The sequence below is a fragment of the Gorilla gorilla genome, chromosome 2, assembly GCF_029281585.2.
Source record: "Gorilla gorilla gorilla isolate KB3781 chromosome 2, NHGRI_mGorGor1-v2.1_pri, whole genome shotgun sequence".
NCBI lineage: Eukaryota > Metazoa > Chordata > Mammalia > Primates > Hominidae > Gorilla > Gorilla gorilla.
The window spans coordinates 160,334,914-160,353,493 of NC_086017.1; the positions used below are offsets into that span (position 1 = coordinate 160,334,914).

General features: G+C 38.7%; 1 protein-coding gene across 2 annotated transcripts in view; it reads right to left on the bottom strand.

The window, feature by feature from the left end:
* CP (ceruloplasmin) overlaps positions 1 to 18,580 on the bottom strand; it is a 66,604-nt gene that overhangs the window by 39,016 nt on the left and 9,008 nt on the right. For both annotated transcript variants that reach the window (XM_063704291.1, XM_019023902.4), the window contains exons 2-9: positions 17,893 to 18,140; positions 15,613 to 15,825; positions 14,658 to 14,831; positions 12,808 to 13,062; positions 11,613 to 11,784; positions 7,528 to 7,667; positions 5,156 to 5,308; positions 3,810 to 4,021 (exon numbers count right to left, since the gene is read on the bottom strand). In XM_063704291.1, the coding sequence (XP_063560361.1) occupies positions 3,810 to 4,021; positions 5,156 to 5,308; positions 7,528 to 7,667; positions 11,613 to 11,784; positions 12,808 to 13,062; positions 14,658 to 14,831; positions 15,613 to 15,825; positions 17,893 to 18,140 (1,567 nt within the window). The remainder of the gene's footprint in view (positions 1 to 3,809; positions 4,022 to 5,155; positions 5,309 to 7,527; positions 7,668 to 11,612; positions 11,785 to 12,807; positions 13,063 to 14,657; positions 14,832 to 15,612; positions 15,826 to 17,892; positions 18,141 to 18,580) is intronic.

The following is an 18,580-nucleotide window of genomic DNA, read 5'->3' on the forward strand; positions in this document are numbered from 1 at the left end:
AGCAAACACTCGCATTGTTCAGGGCCCTCTTGTATGCTGTGGAATGGAAGGACCAAGTTCGAACTTGTAGTAAAGATCCTTGCCGCTTGGCTTTGACTCTGGACTCTGGTGGTCTTCTTTGAGGAACTAACGGTCTAGGCATAACAGGATGACTCAACTTCATGATTATGTCTGTACTCCCTACTTTAACTTATACATTTGAAACAATCCCAATAAAACACTATCAAGCCTTTTTTCTGGATCTAGATAAGTTTTTCTAAGGTTCAGTAGAAAGAATAAGGAAGCAAAAATAGCCATTAAAATGATGGAAAAGAAGAGAAATGAGACATAGCTATAGCCATGAAACATATTAAAGGGCTCTCTTAATAAAGCAGTATGGTATTGGTGCATGAATAAAGACCAGCAGAACAGCATAGAAAATCTAGAAATAGACTCACTTATATATAAATATTTTAGTAGATGATAAAGGCAGCATTTCAATCAATGCAGGAAAGTTTAGCTTTTTTGTGGGTAACTAGATAGCCATACAGAAAAAAGATAAACATGATCCACTCCTCGACTGTATCATTTATTTCCTATCAGATTTGTGAAAATCCCCAAATTTGACAATATAGTTTGTAATAGCAGTGTGGAAACACAGATAATCTCATGTATACCTTCTGGAAATACAAACTGGCACAACTACAGAGGGGGATTTGGCAATATTTCACAAAACTGTATAAGCATTTAGCTTTTGTCCCAACAATACAATTTCTAGGAATTTATCACAAAGGTATGCTGGCAAAATGCAAAGAGACATGAACAAGGCTAACAAAGCTGTACAATGTTTTGTATTTGTGAAGGCAAAGACTAGAAACAACCCAAACACTTGTCAAATAAGGGACTGATTGTATAAACTGTAGCATGTCCACACATCAGTGTAATATATACTATGCAAAGAAATGAGGAATGAGCAATATTTCCAAACAATACTATGAAGAGATGTTCAGATTCTATTGTGAAGTGAAAAAAGCAAAGATATGAATACACACACGTTTGTTTATTTAAAAATGGAAGAATAGGCAGAGGCAGGCGGATCACGAGGTCAGGAGATCAAGACCATCCTGGCTAACACGGTGAAACCCGTCTCTACTAAAAATACAAAACAAAATTAGCTGGGCGTGGTGGCGGGTGCCTCTAGTCCCAGCTACTCAGGAGGCTGAGGCAGGAGAATGGTGTGAACCCAGGAGGCAGGGCTTGCAGTGAGCTGAGATCATGCCACTGCACTCCAGCCTGGTTGACAGAGCGAGACGCCGTCTCAAAAAAAAAAAAAAAAAAAAAAGAATAAACTATAAAGCCAAAAAAAAAGGTAACTATGTGAGGTATGAGTATTTTACATAAAATAATATTACAGTTTTAAAAGCAATTTCTGAAACAGAGAAGTACAATGAATTAACCCGTATATCCAGTGGTGGCAAAACTATGTGGAGAAGAACTATTCCAAGTGATTTTAAATATGTAATTTGGCTAAAAATCTCTAGTGGGATCTACCGTAATGACAAAAAGAGTGGCAAACAAATCTTAAACTGTTTTCAGTAATCATATTGTTGATTGTAGTGTTGTAATTGTGATTCTGAGACTGTTGTATGTATATTGTGGGATGAATCAAATGAATACGTTGGTGTCATGAAAAAAATAAGATTTTTCAGTGCAGTTTAAGGCAGATACAAATATAAGATTGATGCAGTTAATAACAAACCAAAAAATCTGTAGACTCAAATTTGAATAGAAAGTATTAGTATGAAATCATGATGAATTTATCTGAAAAGTTTTTTCCCATTTTCTTCCACTGAAAAGGCCCAGAAACAATTGTTTGCCCAATAGCAACAAGCAACTCTAGTGCCCACATTGTGGTTCCAAATCCTCACCAAAAAAAAAACAAACAAAAAACAGGGCTTTTGGGAACAAATGGTTAGTTTCAGTTCTGGCTCAGAAAATGTGCAAAATGAGCCTGGTGTCTCGTTATACTAGAAAGCAAAGAATCTTCAAAGACTACTATGATGTAAAAATAAAGGAGTCAACCTGAACAAGTCCTTCAGTGTCAAAAAGGATACTTTGAACATCAGTAGGAATAATGGCAGTGAATTGTAACACACCACATATGCTTAAATCCATGAGTGCGCAATGCTACTTAAAAGTAAAAAAAAAAATCGAGAAGCCTTTGATTAATTTGAAAACTTATAAATATAGGGAATGAATCAAGTATTTGTCATTGTCAGGCCTCTGAGCCCAAGCCAAGCCATCGCTTCCCCTGTGACTTGCACGTATACGCCCAGATGGCCTGAAGTAACTGAAGAATCACAAAAGAAGTGAATATGCCCTGCCTCACCTTAACTGATGACGTTCCACCACAAAAGAAGTGTAAATGGCCGGTCCTTGCCTTAACTGATGACATTACCTTGTGAAAGTCCTTTTCCTGGCTCATCCTGGCTCAAAAAGCACCCCCACCGAGCACCTTGCGACCCCCACTCCTGCCTGCCAGAGAACAAACCCCCTTTGACTGTAATTTTCCTTTACCTACCCAAATCCTATAAAACGGCCCCACCCTTATCTCCCTTCGCTGACTCTCTTTTCGGACTCAGCCCGCCTGCACCCGGGTGAAATAAACAGCCATGTTGCTCACACAAAGCCTGTTTGGTGGCCTCTTCACATGGAGGCGCATGAAAGTCATACTCTTTCTATATACTGTGTACCTCAGGGTAACCAAATAATTCATTAAGAAGTTCCTGTTTATAGAGAAGTATGCCAGCTAATAAAGAAAGGAAGATGGAATTAGAATATTACTGTTATGCAACACTGATTAGTTTATGAATCTAGGAAACCATCATCAGTAGCTGATAACATCCCCAGTTAAGGGACAACTATAAATTATGTACTCCCTGATGGAAGTACCCAGTACCACATTTGAAGCAGTCTTAAAAAAAAAAAAAAATCTGAATTAGATCAAACTTTTAGATATAACTCCTAGTTATAGGAAATAAAAGCAGAGAGAAAGAAACATGTTTTAGCGATCCCCAACATTTTTGGCACCAGGGACCGGTTTCACGGAAGACAATTTTTCTACAAAAACTTGGGAAAGGGGGGTCGTTTCTGGATGAAACTATTCTACCTCAGATCATCAGGCATAGATTCTGATAAAGAACGTGCAACCTAGACCCCTCACGTGCACAGTTCACAATAGGGTTTGCGCTCATATGAGAATCTAATGCCGCCACTGATCTGACAGGAGGTAGAGCTCAGGCGATAATGCTTGCTTGCCTGCTGCTCACTTCCTGCTGTGCAGCCCAGTTCCTGACAGACCACCTAACAGGCTCACCTCCTGCTGTGTGGCCTGTGGGTGTGTGTGGGGGATGTTGGGGACCCCTGTGTTAAATGATACCATACGATAAAAAGTAAAATCAAGACATGGGAAATTTCTACAGGACCAATGACTCTTGCAACAGAAAAATTGCAAGTAAACAATCTTAGGAAACATATAAATTGATTGTAATATGTGTAATTGTTTGGATACTGATCCAAACAACAGACCTAAAAAGTCAGTTGGGGAAATGTGAACATTGATTGGCTATTTGATAACTTTAAAGAGTTATGATGTGTGTTGTTATTATTTTAAGGTGTGATAATTGTGGGCATTTTTAAAGAAGTCCTTATCTTTTAAAGGTATATACTAAAGTATTTTTGGAGATAATGATGAGGTTAGATATTTCTATTTCTGTCAAACGATCATTTTCAAAGAGATTGAACGATTTTTTTTCCCCAGTTGGACTTACCTGTCTCCCATTTGCATGTAAACTTCCTTTCTTGCATATTTTCATTGGCCCAATAAGCCCAGTGAATATATCTTTAGTGGGATCCACAGCAGAATAATACATCTTAGCTAGACACACAGGATCTGCATTAGTGGGTCCTACTTCTTTGGGGACAGTCCATTCATAGGTGAATGTTTTTGTGGGTGCCACATGGGAGGCTGAAGGAGGCACACCTGTGAGAAAGGTCACATTAGAGAGGTGAAGTGTGCTTTCTAACGTGGTCATTTGAGCCACAAAGTAGACTAAGTTTAGTCTAGAATAGCCCACTTCTGAGTTCTTTGTTATAAATTAGAATGGAATCCCACTTATGCTCTGGTGTCAGATAACAGACCGATGTGATTGCATCCAGATAGACTCTTCTAAACCTCCTCCTGGGAGTGGTGCCCCTCTTTGTGCTCACACATCTTCCGGGAATGTCCCTAGCACCTTTCATGTTGTATTGCGTGTATTTCTCTCAAACAGAGCTTAACTTTCTTGAAGGCAAGCACTGTCTCTACATTTCTATCAGCTAGAACAATGCCAGCAATACAGTGTAATCGATGCATTTTCTATTGAATAAAATGGAACTGAAAATTACATTCCATTCCATAATTGTAGAACTGAAAGGAACTTTGCAGGTGATCCTATTTAAATCTCTCAAATTTACATTTGAATAACCTGTTCACAGTCACACTGCAAGTGGTAGCAAAGTCACTAGTCTTCACTGGTCCTTCTTCATATGTAAAAATAGTCAAAAAATCCACATAATGAAATATTTTATATCATTAAAATTATGTTTATAAAACCCTTGTAATGCTAAGAGAACAAACTCTGATTATGAAATTAAAATAACATTTATTTGCTATGATCTCAACCGTATTTAAAATATATATTATATGTATACAGATGAAAATGGAAGAATTATATAAAAATATAAGAGCGATTGTTTATAGAACTATGGATAATTAGTATTTTTTGCTACCTTTCTATATTTTTCAAATATTCTAAAGTGAACATCGAACATTCTTATAAGAACTTTTTTAAAAATTAAAAATCACCCAAGGTACTCCAGAAATGTATAATTGATACAACCCAACTAAATTACTATCAGGATTGTCAATAATCATCCAATTAAGGCAGGACAAAATTCCGTAAACCAATTGGAGGTAGGAGAAGGGGTTTATTTGTTTCCTGGCATGATGCCTAGAAATGATATATGAGCGGTTTCCTTGGGAGTTCCTGCCTTCAGTTTTTGCAGCACACTGTCAGTGACCAGTACAGTGGGTTATTAAACATTGTTGATTTGTTACACAGTGCTGTATACTCACTTCTGCTCTGGGGGTTGTAATTTGGGGAATAGTATGTGCCTTCGTTGTTCTTATTGAATCTCACCCCAATCGGCTCAATACTGAGGGGATATGCTCCTTTGTTATGGAAGGTTACTCTGATGGTGTCTCCCACCTCTGCCCAAATGACAGGACCTGGGAACAAAGAGAGAATTATTATCCTTCCTTGGTATGTAACACGCAGAATGTATAAGATAGTTATCTTCTTTGACTGTGTTCTCTGGCAAGAACTACTAGGAGCAACATGCTTATTTGTGGTGAATGGAAAGCTTGGTTTTTGAAAAGTCCATAATCAATCTGATATGTCGAGGTTGGAAGGAGAGAAGGGCTTTTTAATTCAACTTCAGATTAATGAAATGGATTATCATTTTTGTACAAGTCAGTTAGTAAGCTTTACACATCTACAAAAACTATTCAGAATGTTGAGACTCCTCAGCCTAATCTTCTGTTGGCTGGAGGTGTGTCATTTGTCCCAAGAGTTAGGTGCTATAAACTCTGACCACCCAAAGCAGGTAAGTTGAATTGTTTTGGATGTGAAGGATAACACTGTTTTGGATTTTCCATGACCAAAATTAATGATTACCAATTATAGAATAAAAATATATATTTTGCATAAATATTTTATGTAATATACAAAATGACATTTATAGAGAGTTTCCTATCTGTTCTTCTGAGTGTATGTCTATTAACTGATTTAATCCCTATACCAACTTTAATAACTATTGTTCCCATTTTACAGAAGGGAGCAGGGACAGACAGTGAGTACTTTTCTTTTTTTCTTTTTTTGAGATGGAGTCTCATTCTGTTGCCTAGGCTGGAGTGCAGTGGCATGATCTTGGCTAACTGCAACCTCTGCCTCCCAGGTTCAAGTGATTCTTCTGTCGCAGCCTCCCAGTAGCTGGGATTACAGGCACTCGCCACCATTCCATTCTAATTTTTGTACTTTTTTTTTTTAGTAGAGATGGGGTTTCGCCATGTTGGCCAGGCTAGTCTCGAACTCCTGACCTAAGTGATCTGCCTGCCTCGGCCTCCCAAAATGCTGGGAATACAGGCATGAGCCACCGCGCCCAGCCAAGTTGAGTAACTTTCAAAGGTCACACAGCTAATGTATGCACTGTGTACTCACAAAAAAACAGCTTTTTATAAGGGCCTCCAATTCTTGTAATACCTTGCTCAAAAAGTATTATACCTCTGAGTCACCGCCAGGAAAAAAAAAAGTGAAGAACCAGGACAATCTGAATCCATACTCTATTTGCTCACCCACTGTTATTCTGCCTGCGTGCCTTGGCGAGAACAGGTCTCTGGACTCTGGCTGGGGGCAGCCTGCGGAGGGCTCTAGGACAGATCCTGCTTGTTTCATTAGTAGCCTGGGATTGATTGATTGATTGATTGATTGATTTTGAGACGGAATCTCGCTCTGTCACCCAGGCTGGAGTGCAGTGGCATGATCTCAGCTCACTGCAAGCTCCACCTCCCAAGTTCACGCCTCAGCTTCCAGAGTAACTGGGACAGGCACCCGCCACCACGCCCGGCTAATTTTTTTTGTATTTTTAGTAGAGACGGGTTTCACCATGTTAGCCAGGATGGTCTCGATCTCCTGACCTCGTGATCCGCCCGCCTCAGCCTCCCAAAGTGCTGAGATTACAGGCGTGAACCACCACGCCTGGCCCTAGCCTGGGTTTTATTTCTAAGGGAACACATCTTTAACTAAGTGCAGAGGCTCACAACTTAGTTACCTATTTAAACCAAGTCACATAAACACACAACACACAATTCCCCTTACCTCTTTGAAGAAAAAAATAACCATTTGAAGTCAGGTCAGCATGGGTTTTTGTTTGTTTGTTTGTTTGTTTTGTTTTTTGAGATGTAGTCTCGCTCTGTCTCCCAGGCTGGAGTGCAGTGGCACGATCTTGACTCACTGCCACCTCCGCCTCCCGGGTTCAAGCGATTCTCATGCCTCAGTATCGAGGCACGAGATACTGGGATTACAGGTACGTGCCACCACGCCCTGCTAATTTTTGTATTTTTAGTAAAGATGGGGTTTCACCATGTTGTCCAAGCTGGTCTCAAACTCCTTACCCAAGTGATCTGCCCGCCTCAGCCTCCCAAAGTGCTGAGATTACAGGGGTGAGCTACCACTCCCGGCCGTCAGCAGGGCTTTTAATGATGAAAATTTACTATTGGTAATTTACATTTGGAAAAGTACTTAGCTGCTGCATTTTATTGTTTTATCTTCCACACGCCTACTTAACACATAGAAATCATGCAGTAGGTCCTGAAGTTACTATTCTTTCTGAGGTTGACGTAGCCCATGGGAAGAGTAAACCAGCCATATATATTCTGCAAGAACTCACCCAGGATGCCAAGATGCTCCTCTTCAGGGCCTCTCTCCTTTCGACTTGTGAAGGAGGCATCTGTGTACTCACGATAAACCAGCTTTTTATAAGAGCCTCCAATTCTTGTGGTACCTTGTTCAAAAAACACCGCTGAGTCACTGCAGGGGGAAAAAAGTGTTTAATGCTGGGGTTGAAGTAGAACAAAAAGCAGGTATTCACTTAAGGTGCTAATTGAAGAGAAAAATTCTGACCAGTGCTTAGAGATGAATATTATCCATGATTTACAGCAATCCGTACCAGTTACTCAAACAAAGCAGACAGTTCCAGTCCACTCACAGAAGGATGGTCAGTTAAGAAGTAGAGAATCATGGAGGATGTTTATTTTTTCAAGTGAAGAGAAAATTTTCAGAAGGGCCCCTTCAACCCCTTGACAAAGGATTCTACCATAGAATCTTTTTATCAAATTGTGAAATGTTTAAAAACACAGTGGCTAGTTTTGTTGTTGTTGTTGTTTGTCTTTTTTTTTTTTTTTTTTTTTTTTTTGACATGGAGTCTCGCTCTGTCACCCAGGCTGGAGTGCAGTGGCACATATCAGCTCACCGCAAGCTTTGCCTCCTGGGTTCACGCCATTCTCCTGCCTCAGCCTCCCGAGTAGCTGGGACTACAGGCGCCTGCCACCATGCCTGGCTAATTTTTTGTATTTCTTTAGTAGAGACAGGGTTTCACCGTGTTGGCCAGGATGGTCTCGATCTCCTGACCTCATGATCTGCCCGCCTCGGCCTCCCAAAGTGCTAGGATTACAGGCATGAGCCACCATGCCTGGCCATTTTTTTGTTGTTGTTTGTTTGTTTGTTTGTTTGAGATAGAGTCTCACTCTGTTGCCCAGGCTGGAGTGCAGCGGTGCCATCTGAGCTCACTGCAACCTCCACCTCCCAGGTTCAAGCAATTCTCCTGCCTCAGCCTCCCGAGTAGCTGCGACTACAGGCGCCCGCCACAACGCCCGGCTAATTTTTTGTATTTTTAGTAGAGACGGGGTTTCACCGTGTTAGCCAGGATGGTCTCGATCTCCTGACCTCAGTGATCCGCTCGCCTCGGCTTTGCAAAGTACTGGGATTACAGGCGTAAGCCACTGCGCCCGGCCCCAGTGGCTACTTTTTATTGTGTATTAGCACTGGCCAGCTGCTCGGGAGCTTTTATTTATTTATTTTTTGTTTTTGGAGCAGAGTCTCGCTCTCTTGCCCAAGCTGGAGTGCCGTGGTGTGATCTTGGCTCACTGCAACCTCTGCCTCTCTGGTTCAAGTGATTCTCATACCTCAGCTTCCTGAATAACTGGGATTACAGGCATATGCCACCATGCTCAGCTAATTTTTTGGTTTTTAATAGAGACGGGGCTTTGGTATGTTGGCCAGGATGGTCTCGCACTCCTGGCCTCAAGTGATCCACCCGCTTTGGCCTCCCAAAGTGCTGGGATTACAGGCATGAGCCACGGCGCCTGGCCAGGAGCTTTTTTTTATTAGCTGAAACTCACATGACATCGCAACAAAGTTGGTATTATTCTCCCTATTTTGCAAATGAAGAAATTAAATTTCAGAAAGGTAATTATTTGAGTTGCGCAAAGCCACCTCATTCATCATTTCTTTCACTTGACAAATGCATCAAACACCTGCTCTTTGCTGGGAATCCGATGTGTTGACGACTTAACCATAAGCAAGGTGGACTCTTCCTTGTCCACGTGGACCTTACATCTGGCAGAGAAGACAGGCCATGAACCTATCAATATAATACAGTGTAATAAGCACAGGGTATTATGGAGCATTTCTTTGAGGTTGGGGAAAGTGCAGCGAAGAGGCCACAAAGACATTCCAGAGGAAGTGATTACTTAAAACTACCTAAAGGGGAAGTAGAGTTAGCAAGATGAAGTGTGTGTGTAGCGCAGAGACTAGAGCAGGTGTATACAAAGAGGAAACTGCTTATGAGCAGGCTTAGAGAAAAGAGCGAGCATGCCATGTTCTAGAAAATATGGCAGAAGCATAGCATGCAAGACAGGGCAGAGGAGTGAAGAGTGAGGCTTAGATAGATGGGAGATAAGCAGTAGGACCTAGTTAAGGTTTCAGCCTTCCATCCCAGGGCAGTGAGAAGCATTTGAAAGATTTAAGCATTCAGGATTAGCATTTTAGGAGGATCCCTCTGGCAGATGTTTGGAGAATGTGTTGGAAAATACAAGACTGCAGTAGGGAGACCAGTCAGGAGCCAGCTTTTCTAATCTCAGTGAGAGGCAGAGATGAGTTCATAGGTATTGGCAAAGAAGATGGAGGGAAGTAGACAGCCTTCAGAGATAGTTTCTATAAAATAAGGCAGTACTTGATGAGGAGAGGAGTTTGAATAGCCTCATCCATGTGGGGGTGTCACTAAGAAGTTTGAAATGCAATCTGAAATTCACTAGATCCTCCTGAGTTGGAGACGCAGCATTGGGAGTAATCACATGTAGGTGTCAGTGTAGCATGGGACTTAAATCTCTGCTTCAGGAGTCACAGGTCTGGGCTGAGCAAGTCCTAGCTATCCATTTATTGTGTGATGTTGGATGAATTACTTAACCTTTCCAAGGAGGGTATTTTTAATATGGATGGCAAACAGGGCTTCTCTAAGGAAGTGATATATGAGTAAAGACTTGGAGCAGGGGAGTGGCATCATCTCATTGACATTTTTGAAAGATCACAGTACTGCTTTGTAAAAAATCGATAGTAGGAAAGGAAGACAAACAGAAAGAATGACCGGGAGGCTGTGGAAGTCATTCAGACACGTACAAAGAGTAGCTTGTGTACATCAAAGGACACTATCAAGAAAGTGAAAGACAACCTATAGAATGCCAGAAAACATTTGCAAATAACTGATAAGGAATTAATATCCTGAATATATAAAGAACTCCTGCAGGTCAACAACAACAACAACAACAACACAAATCCCACTTCAAAAATGGCTGAAGGACTTAAATAGACATTTATCTGAAGAAGATACACAAATGACCAAAAAGTACATGAAAAGATCCTCAACATTACTAGTCATTAAGAAAATGCAAATCAAAACCACTATGAAATATCACTTATGCTCATTAGGATGGTTATTATTAAAAAAAAACAAAACAGAAAATAACAAGTGTTGACGAGAATGTGAAGAAATTGAAACCCCTGTACATTGCTGATGAGCCTGTAAAATGGTGCAGTTGCTATGGAAAACAGTAATGTGGTTCCTCAAAAAATTAAAAATAGAATTACCATTTCTATTAGTTATTTTGCATATCCAGCTAGAAGCAGAATCGCTTCTAGCTGGATATGCAAAATAATTAAAAGCAGAGATTTGAACAGTGATATTTGTATAACAATTGTTCATAGCAACATTAGTCACAATAGCCAAAAGGTGGAAACGACCCAAATGTTTATCAACAGATGAATGAATAAACAAAATATGGTATATACATACAATGAAGGATTATTCACCCTTAAAGAGGAATGAAATTCTGATGCATGCTACAACATGAACAAATCTTAAAACATTATGCTAAGTGATATAAAAGACACAAAAGAACCAATATTGTATGATTCCACCTGTATGAGTTGCCTAGAATAGGAAAACTCATAGAGACAGAAAGTAGAATCGAGCTTATCAGGGGGTGGAGAAAGAGTGGAAGAAGTTTGTTATTGTTTAAAGGGTTCAGAGTTTTCATTTGGGATGACAAAAAAAAAGTTCTGGAAATGGATAGTGGTGACGGCTATACAATACTGTAACTGTACTTAATACTGCTGAATCGTACAGTGCCACGTTTTCTGAAATGGAAAGCAAATTAATTGATTTATCTAATAGTATTCAGTGTTTTCTTAGGACTTTGTCAAGCATTTGATAACTTTTGAACCCATCTTTTTTCATGGACTCAAAACTCATAGTTCTCAAGCTCAGACTCTTACATCAAATACCTTAATAAATATTTAGCAGTCTAGTTACTCAATGTCAGATACCAATTAAAATTTTAATTGCTGAATTAGCCTTTTGTAGTTCCTTTGTGCGGGGGAGAGCATATTTTGAAATAGTACTCTTTTTTTGTGAATTACCTTCCAGGTGCTGTTAAGTTTTCTTTAGTGAAGATGTCTACACCAGAGGGAGCATAGTTCCAGATGATTTCCTCAGCGGCAATGTAGTAGTGTCTAACATGCTTCCCACGGATATTATCCTTTGATGAAGACTTGTTACACTCCTGGACCTGGAAAAAGGCTTGCAAACCGGCTGAAATGAAACAGAAAGAGGCATTGATTAATGAAGACAATGTTTCTCTCTCCTATTGCCCTGTAAACACTGCTCGGGTGATGACAAGTAGAAATTGAAGGAACAGACAGATAGAAACAGTACTATAAACTAGGGCAGACAGCTGTAAATAAATTAATGATGGAAAACTCAAGTTTAAAACAGACATACTTTGTTTTCTATGTACATACAGCATAGAGATATTAAGCATATATGTTTTCAAAATATGGTACCAGTTTCTGTGGGGTTTCACTTGGTAGTTCTTTCGATGAGAGAAAAAGAACAAATCTGTAGATAAGCAGAGAAGAGAGGCTTTGACATATTTTAAGGGGTTGCATTGGGTGGAGGAGGAGGTACAAGGAGGAGGTAACAAATGAGCTTATATTATTGCTGTTTTGTACAAGATGGTTGTGCATCTGCTGTGCTGGGCCTTCTGTGGCCCAGAGCATATTTGATAAAAGCAATTATATTTGCAGGTCAAAGTAAAATATCTGAACTCCTATGTTAAACTTAATTTATTCAGTAGACCAATATTAAAAACTAATATTTTTCAAGAACAAGGAATGTTTTTATTGCCTAAGTTAAAGAGATAAAGGAAGGATTTATCGAGTTAAACTCAGGGATGGCCAGGCTCAAATAAAGAACAAAGTTAATTATACTTGACGGAAATTAGTTGAAAAACAGGGTGCTTTCCAGTGCAACATACAATTTTTCTGGATGTTACAACACTGGTATATTTTACAAAGCTGAGTAAGTATATATAGTACTATACTTTCAGGGCCAGTTGTTCTTTCCAAAAACTAATATATTTTCAGATTTCATTACTTTATAATATTCCTGTCTTACAGTCTTTTTTTATTACATTATTATATATACCATCATAGGGATAAAACTAAGATGCCAGTTCAAAGCTCAGATTATTTCAAAGATATTTAGCTTTTAGATTCTGATTCCCAGTAACCACCTTTTTCAGCTGACTGCTAATTTCAGGTAAAGATGTCCTACCTTTCAGATGGTTTAGATTCTGACAGCTGAGCATCCATTCTCCAGGGTTCTGGGCCACCATATAAGCATCAAACAGGGTAGCAGGAAAGAGGTTGATTGTATCAATACGGTAGTTCTTGTTAGTCAATGCTTGCCCGTGAAAGAAAGCTGCGTGCACATCAACTTCATTACCCATACCAAAAAGGTACCATTTTACTCTGTCTTCAGCACACATGGAGAGTCCTGGGAGACTTCCAAAAGTGTATCCATTCACAGCTGTAAGTCAAGAGCAGAGTTTGTGACTAAGAGTCATTAATGCTTGAGATAGTGAGAGTTACCTCTATATAAATAGAATCAATTTGGAATGGCAAATATCTGGCACACATGCTGGTATTCCTGCCCCCTATACTCATGTCAGACATTGCTAATCAATCACAGCACTCTTTCATTTTGGAACTGAATTCAGCCTGAGGATTCTTATCAATACCATATTAACAGATGAACACAATACTGAAGATAAAACCTATTTGCTGTCTTTGTTATAAACTGTACACATTGTGTGTGTGTGTAAATACAGAGGTGTGCATATATACACACATATAAACAAAGCACACACATAGAATTAATGGAAAAAAGATTGAATATTAGTATTCAATCAGTTATTCTTCATGTTGGTAGTATGGATGTTTTTGCTTGTCAGAAAATTTCCAATTTTCTACCATAAATTTATTTTGTAAAAAGTACATAAGAATAGCTTTTTTTAAAGATTGCAAGACAAAATTTTTAAGATTGGAGGAGATATGAAGGAGGGAAAAAATGTAGAAGGGCAGCAGGGACAGAGCCACAAAGACCTAAAAGTTCATATGCAAGGTGGCCTGAAACCCTCAGAAGAAACTTATGGTCACTGTTCAAACTGGGTGGCCCTAAAAATTTCCCAAGTGGAAATTAGTTCTGGGAAGAATCCTGAGTGCACCACATGTAACACTGGTACCAAACCAAACCTGCTCAGGCTAGAATTTCGAGTATCTTTTTATAACAACTGTTTTTGTTAGTACACAACAGAGACAGGATTAAAGTATGGAAAGAGGACCTTCCACCCAGATATAAGTAAAAGTTGGAAACAAAATCTGTACTTTGTTAACTAGTTTATTTTTCTACTTTGGTAGTATCGTTATTTTTGTGCTCTCGGTTTCTGAGTACAGGTTATTTTGAAGAAGTTAAACACAAACAAATAAATGAAAATATCTACTTATTGGTCTAGTTGTTGTTAAGGGACTCTGTTTCTCATGCAAATTATAAGAAATAGATAATCTTACTAAGCTCATTATTTTGTGTCTGAGAATTAAGAAAAAGTCTAAACTGTAAAAAAAAGCATTTCTAGAAAAGTAAAGTGAACTGAAATGTAGAAAAGAATGATGCAGACTAAGGGGCCCAGTGAGGGCAACATAGTATGTAAAACGAATACCTTCCAGAACTCGTGGTTTGAACTATTTTCTTAAATATAGTTAGATGCTTTAAAATATAATATGGTTTTAAGCATTTAGTTTAATAATTTGGAGCTGCCTCAAATAATTTTTAGAATGAGTCTAGTGGATAAATAAATATATTAATGTCACATACATATGCATTAAACCATAATTGATGCTTTATCCTTACCAGTTGGGGAACAAGTTTGGTGTATCTGGCTTTACCTGGCTTAGAGTTTTTATTTTGACTTACTTAGCTGAATATCAAATTGCACATCCAATATGCTTTGTTATAAGGACCACAGACTAGACACTCAATACTTATTTATGTGAGGGAATAAGCTTAGCAGAATTAATGGATCAAGGGAAAAAAAAGTAAAGTTAACATGTCTGCTGTAATCTTACAATACATTCTGTTACTCTCCTGGAAGTCTTCGTTGTCTTTGTCAACTTTCTCTGGTTCTGAGCAGTAGGTTTTAATGTTGTCTTCTAGGTACCAGCTGAAATTTTCATCCACCACAGAAAACATCACCACAAATTCTCGGTCAATATGTTTTTCTTTTTCTTTATCTAGAGAATCTGGAGTTAAAGTTACTATTTTAGCAAGACTAAACTTTTAGCATGTATTTTGATTTATGTTTTCGGTGATTTATAGTTTTTAAAAATTTTAGTATTTATTTTTTCGAATAAATCACAAGTCTGGACCAGTCGCTCCTGTTTTACAGACAGAAACACTCAGGGAATTTTTATGATCAGTATCTGGTGCTTGGAAGACACTCCTGTATCTGGATATCCACTGACCACACAACTATTAAATGCTTTTTGGCAAATGGGAAGATTGGAATTCAAAGTTGTGCGTCTATTTTCTGATGCATATAGCCACAAACAGAGACAAGTCTTTACAGGTAACGATTGTTCAAGTTAGAATTGTATTTCAGGCTCTTGAGCTACGTTGTCTTTTTCATGATGTTAGAAATAAATGCTATGATATTATGTTTACCAATATAGTATGAGTAACTACAGATCTATCACCGTGGAGTGCCCTTTTGGTAGTCACATTTGGTAAAGTCATATGTCTCTTCAGCACCACCGTTGGAAGTTACATACAGCAAACTGATCCCTGAGAGAATATATTTCTTTCACATTACCTTCATTGGCATTTTCCCCGTAGGAATGCTTGTTCTATTTATCCCTTCTTCTCCTAGTCCTGCCTGGCTCTTCCCTTCCTTTTTTTCTGCTTACCACCTCTCTACCTTACCTGCTCAATCTCAGCACAGAAGACTTGATTTCTTTTTAAAAGACAAACTGCCCTGCCCCTGTCTTTTGGTCATATAGCGTGTGCAATAAGGAGAAGATGTACCTTTTTTACAGATTATTAAAGGTCCGATGAGTCCTGAGGCAATATCTTTTGGAGCATCAATGTGGGAATGGTAAATCCTAGTCACACAATTGCCATCTCCTTCCCCAGGACTTTGTTCTTCAGTGGCAAGCAACATGTATGTATACTGCTCTCCTGGATATACTTTGTCATCTGCTCTTTGAAAATCTGTGGTGTTATCAGGGTAGATGGCCCCTAGGAAGCAACACGCAATGAAGGTGCAAAGTGAATGTGTTTGAACTTAAATGAGAGAATAGATAGTCCATTAATTCATTCAGCAAACATTTATTAAACATCTACTATGTGATCCTTGGGGATGTGATATCCTATTTGGACACAGGAAAATGAAAGGCTAAGGGCTAGGGTGTTTAGAAGCTTCACAGACATTTTTATTATTTTTTATATTTGATTGGGTTTTCAGAGAGCATAATGACTTTTTGTTTTCAATGTAAAGAACTCGGGTCATGGTATGGGAGTCTGAGCAAAAAGGCTACCTTCTTCTAAATTCAAAACTTCTTATATGATCTCAGATTTTTCCCACGAAGTAACCATAAAATTAAAAACATTTCTACTCTCAATTTTGGAAATTTCCAAACACACACAAAGGTTGAGAGAAGAAAATGCTGAACCTCCGTGTACCCATCAAACCAGCTTTAACAATGATCGACTCAAGGCCAACCTTGTTTCATCTGTACCCCCACACACTCTTATCCCCAGTATCATCAAATTATTTTAAAGCACATCTCAGACATCATATTCCATTCATAAATACTTCAGTATGTATCTCTAAAAGATAGGAACTCTTTTTTTCTTCTAACAAAACCACAGTTCCATTACCATACCTTTAAAATGAAAGGTAATTCCCTAGTAAGCCATGAAATCATTAAAAAGAAATAGGATGGCAGTCAGCCTTTTATGCTATGAATGTAATTTATCCCTAAACAACAACAAAAACAAAAAAAGTCAACACATTCACCTTCTAAACCAATATCTCTTTTAGTAAGACAACTAATAATGAATCAAATCTAATTTTAAATTAATTTCCCTATTCGATCATTATAATTCCAATGAACTGTAGCATGACTTCAGCATTTTTTGCTTATGATAGCAGCTGATAGTTATTGAGGTATTACTATGTATTCTTATTGTCTCTATTTTATAGATGAGGAAACTGAAGCTGAAAGAACGTAAGTAATTTGTCCAAGGTCACTCAAACAGTGAAAGGCAAGGCTGGGGCTCAGACCTTTGTCTATTAATTTCAAAGCCCTTGCTTTTCATAACTACAAAATACCACCTTTTTTACCATCATTGTTAAGGACTAAGAATGAGATCACAGGCACCAAACCTTGTCTTTGTTTTTCAGGTACTATTTTCAAGGCTTCCAAGTCCTACATTCAAATGACTTTTTCAGTTAATTGTGTCTCATATGTGACTACAGTCATCCAGGCATATGTACCATTTGACTGACATATGAGACTACTTATGCCACCTTAGCTGGGGCAGAGTTTATATAAAGTTAGGATGGGAGGTAACAACAGCACAGTATGTTTACATGTAAGAACTTCAAAGATAAGGCAATCCACATCTTGAGTCCTTCTTTCTCTTCCCTCTGGATTTTGCCTCTTCTAGGCTCTGATGCACTTTGTCCATTTCTCTTATTCTATTTGGCCAGAAAGGACTGGGCTCTGGGAAAGAAGCTCCAGCTCTCTCTGACTCTCACTGAGTCCACCTAGAAATTCTCTCACCTTCACACTTTCCACGAACGAGCACAACCAAGAGAAACATGCCATTATTATATGGAAACAAAGTACCTATTAATAAAATAGTTGGCCGGGTGCGGTGACTCACGCCTGTAATCCCAGCACTTTGGGAGCCTGAGGCGGGCAGATCAGGAGGTCAGGAGATAAAGACCATCCTGGCTAACAGGGTGAAACCCCGTCTCTACTAAAAATGCCAAAAAAAAAAAAAAAAAAAATTAGCCAGGCCTGGTGGTGGGCGCCTGTAGTCCCAGCTACTCGGGAGGCTGAGGCAGGAGAATGGCTTGAACCCCGGATGCGGAGCTTGCAGTGATCCGAGGTAGCGCCACTGCACTCCAGCCTGGGTGACAGAAGTCAAAAAAAATAAAAAAAATTAAAAAAAAATAGTTAAGAGCTGAATGGCAGTTATAGGTCTTATCCAGGAGAGAAGTCCACAATTTTAGAAGCTAAAAGGCACTTCTACTGAAAAGTAAAAGGAAATTCCAGCTACATGAGCTGAACTTACCCTCATGTTCCTTATAGTAAGTTATTCCATGTGAATGAAAGGTGTAGGGCCTAGAGGCAAGGTTTTTTAAGTGTACATAAACTTTATCTCCAGTTTCAGCTTTGATAATAGGGCCTAAAAACCCAAGCCAGACCGGTTTTTCTATAGTTGTCCTAAAGGTTTCATCTGTGTACTGAAGATAAAGGGCCTTCTTATATAGTCTCCCAATTCTATCTGGGCCATTTTGAAGATAGATATTGGAATGTTCCCTGCAAAGAGAAACAAGACAACTCTATCAGAAGCCATCATTTCTAGGGATGACATTATCAGTATAATTTAATAACATTATAATTAGAGAAATTAATGAGCACATCACATTGAATGTTTGCCTGTTGTAGGGATGCCTCCAAAACTGAAGTGGAGGGCTGGTGGTTAGCCCTGTTATTTTAATGATGTGAGGCTTTCCATATCAGGTATATGTCGGAGGACCATCTGCGAAGGCATCATAGAAATGTAGTGCATCTTACTGAAGTATTTTCTCCATGATTTTTATATTAAAACACAGGCATATTATGTAGTGGAATAGAATACAAAATTAAGTTGAAATATTAAAATAAAGCAGTTAATTAAGACATTTTTTCACTTCTACCTCTCTTAGCTACTGGAAAAATTTGAGTTTATAATTAATCAATCTGGATATTTGAGACTT